Source organism: Monopterus albus, unplaced genomic scaffold, assembly GCF_001952655.1.
Source record: "Monopterus albus unplaced genomic scaffold, M_albus_1.0 scaffold51.1, whole genome shotgun sequence".
NCBI classification, from domain to species: Eukaryota; Metazoa; Chordata; class Actinopteri; order Synbranchiformes; family Synbranchidae; genus Monopterus; species Monopterus albus.
The window spans coordinates 4,536,876-4,547,620 of NW_018127931.1; the positions used below are offsets into that span (position 1 = coordinate 4,536,876).

Genomic DNA, 10,745 nt, shown 5'->3' on the forward strand with positions numbered 1-10,745 from the left:
CTTTGCTACCCTTCCACCTGGCCTCCTGCACACACAGTATATCTACCTTCCTTCTCTCCATCATGTCCACCAGCTCTCTACCTTTTGCTGTCATTGTGCCAACGTTAAGAGTCCCTATTCTCAGACCTATACTCCTGCCTTTCCTCTTCTCTCTCTGTCTACGAATCCTTCTACCTCCTCTCCTTCATCGACCAACAGTAGTCCAATTTCCGCCAGCACCCTGTAGGTCAACAGCACTGGTGGCGGTCGTTGTTAACCCGGGCCTCAACCGATCCGGTATGGAGTTCACACTGATGATTCGCATGTTTAAATGTGGTATGTTTTTACACTGGATGTCCTTCCTGACGCAACCCTCTCTATTTATCCGGCCTTGGGACCGGCACAGAAGTCACTGGCTTGCAACCCCTGTGGCTAGATTAACCTTCCTCACATTACAGTAGGAAAAAACTAATCCCAACCCTTTGGCTGGTGGCCTTTTAAAACAACCCCACCTGCAACCCCACAACAGAGCTGGCATGTCAGAGGGTTGTAACAAGCTGGACCAAAGGGTGATTAAACAGTCACAATTTGATTGATTAAATATTTGATAGAAGAATGAAGCTGTAAATTATTAAACACTTTGTCAGACTTGTATTACAATGGGACCACAAAGTGTGAAATTTGGAGCAGTCTTTAAGATTACAGTTTCAAAGTTAAAGAATAACAGCGATGAATAACACACTCTGAATAACAGCATGTTCCAGGTTATACATTTACACTCTTATTTATTTGGCAAAAATGTGTTGGATGTCCAATATTTCAGTTAACTGTGCAACGTCACTGCCACAGGTGGCCTAAAATTACAAATAATACACTGGTAATTCCAATAATGATAAGCAGTTGACTCTGGGAAAATGGCATGAGAATTGTTGTATGTTGTGAACAAGAAAATGACTCAAACGCTTTTAGCTATGTGCGTTTAATAGAACAAAACACTTGGGCAAACTGAAGGTGTACACTGGTTTAACTGAGCACACAAAATGGGCACAAATGTGTGCCTAGCAGCTAAGCTCTTAAGTAGTATGCCCTGGATCAATACAGTCACATGCTTCTGGGGAGTACTAATGAAAAATTGCTGCGTCTCTGACTGTAATTCTTTTATTTTCTCTTGGTGAAAGAAAATTTCACAAAATATAATTATTTTGTCTCTATTACCTGTTCCTGAGGTTGATCGTGGTAGATGATGGTTAAACAGCCCCAAAGTGTGTAATGAGATAGTAAATGCATGAATTCAAAATCTTATAATCTAATAATAAATACATACTAAGTACAAGTACCTGAAACGTCAGTACAACCAGACAGCAAAAATTACCTGGAGTAAGGTATGACTCCTTTAATCTGAATCTCCCATCACCCATTTGTGTCTGACTCTGTCATGATTCTGTCCCGCCTGTTTCCGTTTTTGTGCTTTTAGTTTGACATTGCTTCCTGTTTTTGTTTCACCACAATTTCGGACTTTTTACTTTACTCTGAACTCATTGTTTTCACCTTCTTCTGATTGTTTGCACCTGTTTTCACCACATTATAAGCAGCCTTCTCCCACCAGTAACCTGCCAGATTGTTCTAGACTCCAGCTCTGACTCTCCAGCATTAATTCTTGCCTGACTTATTAGTTTCTGACCCTGGATTTCTGTTTTGACCACCGTGTATTGTCTTGCCCTTCCAACTGGGACTGCTTCTTTGTATATGGGCTTATTGGACTTCCCTTTTGGACAACGCGTTTTGGATTACTTGGATGTATGTGTTTGCTGGTTCTGACCCTGGAATGTATTATCGACCTGTAAGTGCGCTTCGTATTTAAACCGTGTCTCGTATCGTTTTTTTTTTTTTTTGTTCGCTCTCAGTGCTCTTATTAAAGAGACGGTGTTTCTTTACTTATCCTCGTCTGGCTGTTTAATTGAGTTCACCCACAACATTATCGGCAGCTTCACGCTCCAATCCTGACAGACTCTACATCACAGCTCCATCTCCTTGTTGACCCACAAACAGACCAAACTAGTGGCCACAGTTAGACTGCAGTATTCAGGAGCATGTAAAGGGCCAAATATAAAACTATGTGAAAACACAATAAGGCAGAAATTAAATCGAAAAATAAATTTACTTCACAATATGCCATCAGAACAATTTGAAGAAAAGAAACAAACAACACCAAGAAGACTAAACAGAAATAATCAAAATTTCAAAAATCATAAATCTAGAAAAAATAAACACAGAAGAAGATGCTGAACACGCTTGGAAATGCCAATTTTCATATGTATTGCATGCAGGTTTATTTTTTGAAGTCCTTAAAAAGGCAGGAAGTATTTATTATTCCAGAGCAGTATTGTTTTACTGTTGGGGGCACAGGGGTGATGTAAAGAATCTCCAGCAGATGGCTGTAACAAGAATAATGTTAATGCAGAAATGGGTGAGAGAAGAAGAAGGCTTGGACGACGACAAGAAGTTCACCAATGGCACCATGTAAATTTGTATTTTGGTTATTTACACGTTTAAGTGAAGGTGGTGTTCTAACATAGGAGCATTGGCAGTTAAGCTGGACAACAACCTTAGTCAATGTTTTTCATCCAGTATCAACTAGCTAACATTAGTCAGCTATAGTTAGCTAGCTGGCTAACAGCAGCTAGTCAGACTTTTCAACACCGGTGTGAGAAAATGGACTCGGGTGTTTTCACAGCAGTTTGTCAGCTAAAAGCAAATTCTTTTTGTTAACTTGACAACAGTTAACGTTAGCTAACTTTGACTTTGGTCCGTGATACTTTAGGTAAATTGGCCCAGTTAGGAAGCTTACTGAATAGTAACGTAATGTTGCTCTGTTCTACATCACAATTTGTTTTGCATGCATATTGTGCTATGCTAGTTTCTTGTGCAGGCCGTACAAACATGGCAAAATGTAACTGGTTTTGAGAACATTTTGGATACAGAACATACACTCAGTGTTTCCATAAAGGCTGCATTCAAAACATCGTTGTTCCTACACTCATGACACTCAGCAAGATCCTCCTACTGGACGAGAAGTACATAGATGGGCGCTTGATTTATTTTCTTAATATTTAGTTACTCTTCAGCATCACTGTTGGGCTAATTTTACATAATGTTATATCATTAGGACACTCAACATGCCAATTGTCACATGAACTTGGTTACACAGTGAGTTCTGAAATAGCTGACTGATAATACAGCTGTAAATAACAGCCCTGGATTGACTTCCTGTGATCATACAATCCAATGTGCTACTATTCTTGAACTTGACATATAACTTTTACCTGTAGAGACAGGTGTCAGACCAAGAAAGCAGGTGAATTAGGATATGGGACAGGTAGGTGAACTTTATTCAACTTCACCAGTTTGATGTCTTGTTTTTCAGATAACCCCTTACCTGTGGCGTCACTGCGCCTCTTGGTCCCACCTTTTCAGCTCATGTCAGCCTCAATGTGGCAGGCTGTGAAGAAACAAGATGTCATGAATTACTGGAAAGTGGCAGAGTTTGTCTCTTTGGTGATGGACATGGTCCCAGAGCTGCTCATGTACAAACACAAGACACAACTTAATCTTGGATTAAGAGCTAGGGTGGGTATAAGTGGAGAAGACCAGGCATTCATCATACATTTGTTATGTAAGATATAGCAAATGATAGATATTTAAGACACAATATATGATCCCATAAGTATTTTGTTTTTAATTTTTTAACCTCAATAGTATATCCTTGAGTTGTGCCGAAGTGAACCACTTGTGGAACATGACTTCATTCTGTCTCATCTGGACAAGATTAAACCACAGCACCCCACTGAGATCAATGTAAGTGTATCAACGTTTCATTAATAGATTTTATACATTGTCAAATTTCAGCTGTTTTTATTATTTTTAGGTAAATATTTATTTAAATGACTGCTGTTATAGACTGCCCCACAAAATCATCAGCACCACTTCAGCAGATATCCACCAGTGAACATGTATAATGTTTATTCCTATACTGCAGATGAAAGAATCAGAAGAGGAAGAAGTAGCATTTCACTTTCTGGAGCTGATTCATACTCTGCTCAAAGATCCTGAAGCGAGAAGAGATTTTTTCTCAGTAAGGCAGTATTACTTATACCTCTGTGACACCAAATAAACATGTGATTTTGCATGTTATTTGCATTTGTAAAAAAGCAGTAATTACATTTAGTTTGAAGCTAGGTTCCCTTAGGAGTTGTAGACATTCAATTGGTGTTATGTGGTACAAATAGTCGAGTAATGAAATACTGGGCTTTGGTATTTGTAATGCTGTAAAATGGTTTTTATCATAGTCTTTTATTTTTCAAAGGAGGTTTTTCCTGCAGAATATGGACCTCAGTATGACAGTGATTTACAGAAGCTGTTTTGGGAGTTCATCTATCGACTGGCTCAGTTGTTGCCAGTTCCTGACCTCGAACAGGTGAGGTGTGACATTTTGAGAAAATGGTAACAAGCGTGTCACATGTCACATAAGAGGGAATAAAGAAATAACTAAAAGTCATCTAATCCATATTACATCACTGCTACCCTGTTATTACATAATATTAGGGGAAGTATGACATGACATTACGGTTAGAGGCTTATGATGGCAATGCCAAAAATACCACTCTAGGGTGTATTGCACATGAATGTTAAAGGTTAATTATACAGGCTTGCCAGTGTGATTTAAGACTTTTTAAGAAACCTCTCCAGACAAAATTCATATATGGCTTAAAAATACTACTGTATGGATCCATTGTGAATGACAGCAGTTGTCCCACTAGTGATTAAAGACTGAAGCAAATTATGTAAGTTTTAAAATTATGGTATCTAGCTCAATGACACCTGAAGCTAATTTACTGTGCTAATCAAGTCGAGCAGTAATGTAACAATGATCGTGGAAGAAAAGTCCAGTTATAAGTAACATTTTAAAAATAATTCAAATATAACAAATTCTCTCATTGTGGATCTAAAGAAACTGAAGTTATAAAAATTCTAAATTGAGGTCTGCACACTTCAGTAAAATACTACTGTCCATTTCATTTTAGTGTGAAAATAATTGTTTAAGTTGCATACAATAGTGTACATCATACAGCAGTTGTAGATAGTTCCTAGTTGTATGGTATATACTACATAATGCATACAGTAGTATATATAAATATATAGAACAGTGCCATGTAGGAATCAGGAACTGTGATTGTGAGTACAAGCTTAGTGAGGTTCAGTGTTCCACTTACCTCATCATTGATGGTGATAGTTTCTCATTTTTCTCTTTGCTTGAATTCAAGTAAAACAGACATAATGTTAGTAGATATTACTGATCAGTAATACATCTTACAGGTCTTGCTATATTTTTTTAAGTTAAAATCTGGATTTAGTTAATGTTTCTTTTTAAACTGTTGGATCTGTTATAATGTGTGCTTTCATCCATTTTCCTGCAGACCGTTTCCTGGCTTGGAGCTGAATGCTCTATGTTGGAGGATTGTGTGCATTCGGTGTCTGAGCCTACAGACCTGAAGAATTTGCTCCAGCACCACAAACACCATGGGCATTTAGAGCAACACGGTAACTTGCTTCCTATGATCACTGGTATTATATTAAAGACAGAAGTTTATTAAATAACTAATTTAATTCTTGTTCTTCTTTGTACAGTTCCACCTTCTAGCATGGGTGACAGCATCCTTTCCTCCCTCTCTGCTGTTCTTCCAAGCAGAGCTGCAAAAAGTACAGAACAACTCAACCAATCACATCCACTGCAAGACCTCAGTGATGACATGCACGCTGTGTCATATGTGGGTGATGTAGCTGTCGAAATAATTACAGTGACAGATTATGCAGAGGTTGAATTAGGCACAAGTGCTGACATTGAGGTTGTTATTGGAGAAGACCATTATGAAGCAACACATAGTAACACAGTGGATGAAGATTTGCAGATAGAGACCAGCAGTGAAGAGGACACAAAAGCAAGGGGAGAAGCAATACAAGAAAAAGTTGAAAATGTCTTGACAAACATCATCCATCCAGAAGTTAACAAGAATAACCCAGCTCTTTCCCAACACAAAGTGTCTGTGGGACCTCATGACTGCCCAGACTGTGAGAAGAAGTTTAAGTTTGCCTCTTCACTTATCGCCCACAGGGTCATCCACACAGGGGAACGACCCCACCGTTGCAATGATTGTGGTCGCCGTTTCTCTTTCAGGCAGTCCCTTGACAGGCACAGACACACGCACAAAACTGGACGCAAGTATGGCTGTGTCATCTGCGGGGATACCTTCCACTCCTTGTCAGCTCGCACAGAACACAAGCAAACGCACATGGAAGGCAGTGTTTTCAAGTGCCCTGAGTGCAACAAGAAATTCAACTGGGAGCTGGCACTTGCGAGGCACTTAAAAACTCACATTGACGATCACAACTCAAACAAGGCTACAGAGAGCCATAAGGATGGGCAAAAGGTTATCTGTGATGAAAGTGCCAGTGAGGCTCCTGTTGCACTTGTTGAGCCTGAGTGTAAGGTGCCAGAGGAGGATAATGGTGATTGTGAGCTTCCCACCTCTGAGCCTGGAGGTCTTGTCCCTGATAGTGACAGTGATGTCATTTCCCCTGTCAAGGTTCGCACAAGTGGGCGCAAACGCAAACCAACCATGAAGATCCAGGTGATAAATTTACAGAGGCACATGACTACTAAGAGGAAGGAGGTCAGCAAGGCAAACCCTCCAGAACTGAAGCCTTTGCCTTTCAACTGGTAAACAACTGAGTTTTTTTTTTTCTTACAAACTTTCTAGTTTGTTTCCATTGTCCTGGCACAATGAAGTTTGGGTTACAGATTTGCATGTCATTGTGGTAGGAATTTTTTGTATCAACACACTAGCACTTAGCTGTTGTTTGATGGCCCATTAAAGAAATGCCATTCTTTAATTACAACTTTGATTACAGCTTTACTATGTCGAAATGAAATGTACTTGATTGTTTATGGTTGAATATATCATTATAGTGAGATATTAGGCAGGTCAAGTGCCTCTTCTTTATTTTTACTTTTTTGTTAACAGTGCAGAGCACTCCTATGGATCACTGGTGGTCTCATCAAAAGACAGTAACGAAGGTGAGTTTTTTTTTTTTAATCTTTCCATCACCACAGATACAAAGGCTTCAGAAAGTATTCCATACCCTTTCATTTTTTGTACACTATGTTGAAGAATTTATTTTAAATGAATAAAATTGCCATTTTTGCCCATCAGTCTGCACTCTGATGACAAAGTGAAAACATGTTTTCAGAAATTCTTGCAAAATCAGTAAAAATAAAAAATTGAAATTCTAATTTAGAAAGGTATTCAGACCTGTTGCAGTGGCAGTCCAAATTTTGATCAGCTGCATCCTGTTTTCTTTCATTACCCTTGAGATGTGTCTATAACCTGATTGGAGTTTACCTGTGGCAAACTAAATAGACTGGACAGTTTAGAAAACTACACACCTGTGCATATAAGGACCTACAATTCACACGCCTAGATGGTTTCCAAGGAATGTTTCAGCTTTTTTTCAAGCTGATTGGTTCCAATATACAGTATATGTACCCATTAGAAACACAAGTCAAAAATGCAAGTACACATTTTTAGCACAATGTTCATTTCCCACTGCATTCTATAATAATTTTGGTCCTCTGGAATATTCTGTAGCAGATGCCTCACCGACCACTTTCTCCTGTCCGAAGTGTTCTTTCCACCATTCAGAAGAAGCGGAGGTCCAGCAGCACATTGACAGTGTTCACTCTATTGAGACTGAGGAAGACAAACCATCTCTTCAGTTTCTTGCAGATGGAGGAAGATGTTTTTGTTGTTCAGACTGTGACAAAAGCTTCAAGTTCCAGTCCTTACTAAAAGCCCACCGGCGCATCCACACAGGTGAACAGCCCTTTCTTTGTTCTCAGTGTGGACAGCGTTTCTCCTTTAAACAGTCACTGGATAGGCACAAGCAGACACACAAGTCTGAATGCAAGTATGAGTGCCTTATCTGTGGGGAATTCTTCAAGTCCCTGGTGGCTCAGAGGGAGCACAAGAGCACCCACATGGAGAACAGTGAGTACCTGTGTTCTGAATGTGGCCGTGCATTTGCCTGGAAGTCAGCACTGGTGAGGCATCTGAAGACCCATGGTGAGGATTCTGACAAGGTGGAACGTTCTCACAAATGCATTCACTGTGACCTAGGCTTCAGCTGTGCCAGCTACCTCAACAGGCACCTCCAGACTCACCAGGAAGAAAGAGTGCACACCTGTGACTGTGGAAAGAGCTTTGCCTACCAAGCGGCTCTCACAGCACACCAGCGCATCCATCAAAAAGAACGGCCACACATATGCACACAGTGCGGCAAGGGATTCCTCTACAAGGGTGGTTTGCTGAGTCACATGAAGATCCACTCAGAGGAAATGCCCTTTATGTGTTCTTTCTGTGGCAAGAGCTTTAAGAGGGAACGTAACATGAAGAAGCATGAGCGCTGCCACACCAGGGAAAATGTTTTCAGCTGCTCGCAATGTGACAAGAGTTTTGTCTATAAGGCGACTCTGATCAGACATGAACTGACACATTCAGGTGAGAGACCATACCTCTGCTCTGACTGTGGGAAGGGTTTCTTTTCCCATGCCGAGCTTCTGAAACATGAACGTTTCCACACAGGTCATAAGCCTTTTCAGTGTCCCCACTGTGGCAAGAAGTTCACTCAGTCTTGCTACCTGACCATCCACTTGCGCTACCACACAGGTGTCCGGCCGTACTCTTGCACCGAGTGTGACAAGAGTTTCCTCAGTGCCAACCGCCTGAAAAGACACCAGCGAACACATTCAGGGGAAAAACCATACCTCTGTGTAGAATGTGGGAAGGGATTCAGACAGTCATATAATCTCAAAATGCACCAACGAACACATATTATGAAGTTAACATAGGCTAAGTTCACATCACAGACCTTTACTCAATTCCAAACTTTTTGTCAGATCTAGGTTTTTCATGTCAATGCTTCATTCATGTTTGTTGACATGTATCCAGCTCCTGTGTGAACACCACTGAAGTCCTAAACTTCCAATCGTGCAGATTAAACTAAAAGGTTAAGATGCATGTGTAAAAGAATAATGTAATTTGTGTGACACTCAAATTGCAGGTTGCTAAAAAAATACTTGGTATGTTCCTTCCAGTTTGCTGTGATCAGAAGCTTCTCTACACAACAAATGTGAAACAGCCTTGTCTCTGCACTGACCCATTGCAGCTGTTGCTCTCCTCCATTTTTATTGGTCTTTGACAGGGCCAACTGAATTAATACATGCAGAGGAGGAGTGAGATATATAAAAAAAAAGCACCTGAATTGTGATCTGACCACTGACAGCAGTCACATAGTCAAAGATGGGATATGAATCGGATGTAGAGGTACATATGCAAGTGGGCTCGATCGGCTTTGAGAAAGTCCGATTTGTTTATTCACACATCTGTGAAACGATCATATGAGTTACATAGAGGGGAAAAGATTTGGATTTCAGTCACTATAACATAGCTAACATAGCTATAGCCAAGACTGGAATTATATTTTGGAATTTTAAATTGTATGAGATTATAGTTTAGATTGGGACAAAAGCAACTGTGGATCATTTATTGTGGCTTTATTTCCTATGTACAGTAACTGCTGTGAAGTGCATCTAATAGAAACTTTGCACCAAGAACAGATTTGTGTTTAATGTCCCTTTTCCCCCCCATTGTACTGACTGCATTTGAATCCATGGTTGTGATTAAAATACAATGAGCAGAGGAATGGTTTTCAGATGCATTGTGATACAACTCTTTGCCTCAGCATCTTGGCTCAAAATGATCAAATAAGGAATTAACATTTTAATATAAATTTCATCTTTATTGAGAAGTTTTGTGAACTTTAGAACAAAATTTCACACTAGTTTGGAAAACCTTTTGTGGTACAAGATACATTTTTTTTAAGAGCAGTAGCTTATTTTCAAACTAACATAAGACATACAGTAGGCTTGTGTCTCAGATCAGCACTAGTACACACAGGAGGCACATTATGAAGATCAGCTCAAACATTTAGTGTTGTATTTTTACAAAACTATCAAGATAAAGTCAGGTGTACGTAAGTGGGTTTACTAACAATTAAAGAAAGAGGAAATATGGGCAGTGGGTGTTTTAGAGTTATTTACATGTAAAAAACAAAGGGAAGTACAGACAACTAAGCTACTGCTGAATCTACTAAATGACTAAAGTTGGGCACCGCTCCACCCATGAGAAATTTCAAGAAATGCAGGACTTCCAAATAACTGGTGCTTCACTCGAACAGAGTGCATACCAACATCGATGATCGTTTGAACTAAGTCAGAATGGAAGCATTGAGAAAATGGTGCAAAGCAGTAACACACAGTGACCTACAGAGCTATGTGCAGAGTGATGGGGCAGTGGTCGCTTCCCATCACCTTGTTCCGGATCTTGCTGTCACACAGGCCTGGCAGTAGAGAGGACGACAGCACAAAGTAATCAAGCCTCCACCCTACATTCTTTGCACGTGAATTCATCATGTAGGTCCAGAAGGTGTAGGCGTTGGTCTGCTCAGGGTAAAGCTCACGGAAACTGTCGACAAAACCAGCCTCTAGCAGCTGACTGAAGCCCTCACGCTCCTCTGGGGTGAAGCCTGCACTTTTCTTGTTCCCCTTGGGGTTTTTCAGGTCGATCTCCTGGTGTGCGACATTGAGATCGCCA

At 40.2% G+C, this 10,745-nt stretch overlaps 3 protein-coding genes across 5 annotated transcripts in view; 1 reads left to right on the forward strand and 2 right to left on the reverse strand.

Annotated features, from left to right (window-relative positions):
• Positions 1 to 8,676, reverse strand: part of LOC109960887 (angiopoietin-related protein 5-like) — a 27,082-nt gene extending 18,406 nt beyond the window's left edge. Inside the window, exons 1-4 of one of the 2 annotated variants that reach the window (XR_002275057.1) lie at positions 8,606 to 8,676; positions 5,250 to 5,288; positions 3,416 to 3,478; positions 1,951 to 2,414 (exon numbers count right to left, since the gene is read on the reverse strand). The gene's annotated coding sequence lies outside the window, so the exon portion shown is untranslated. Of the gene's footprint in view, positions 1 to 1,950; positions 2,415 to 3,415; positions 3,479 to 5,249; positions 5,289 to 8,605 lie in introns of those variants that run through there. The other variant, XM_020601314.1, reaches the window with a different exon arrangement.
• On the forward strand, positions 2,415 to 9,512 carry LOC109960885 (zinc finger protein 585A-like). Of its 2 annotated transcripts, none has more exons than XM_020601310.1 (9): positions 2,415 to 2,499; positions 3,404 to 3,606; positions 3,736 to 3,834; positions 4,016 to 4,111; positions 4,343 to 4,453; positions 5,454 to 5,577; positions 5,665 to 6,754; positions 7,059 to 7,111; positions 7,683 to 9,512. In XM_020601310.1, exons 1-9 carry the CDS (start codon positions 2,490 to 2,492, stop codon positions 8,939 to 8,941), a joined length of 3,045 nt encoding a protein of 1,014 aa, XP_020456966.1. In that variant the 5' UTR covers positions 2,415 to 2,489; the 3' UTR covers positions 8,942 to 9,512. The 2 variants fall into 2 exon arrangements, with proteins under 2 accessions (XP_020456966.1, XP_020456967.1); XM_020601311.1 differs by having other exon boundaries at positions 7,686 to 9,512.
• Positions 9,513 to 10,096: 584 nt separating this feature from the next.
• Positions 10,097 to 10,745, reverse strand: part of apex1 (APEX nuclease (multifunctional DNA repair enzyme) 1) — a 7,448-nt gene continuing 6,799 nt past the window's right edge. Inside the window, 1 exon segment of the mRNA XM_020601313.1 lies at positions 10,097 to 10,745. This exon segment is cut by the window's right edge and continues 22 nt beyond it. Within this exon segment, the coding sequence (XP_020456969.1) occupies positions 10,415 to 10,745 (331 nt within the window). The 3' untranslated portion in view covers positions 10,097 to 10,414.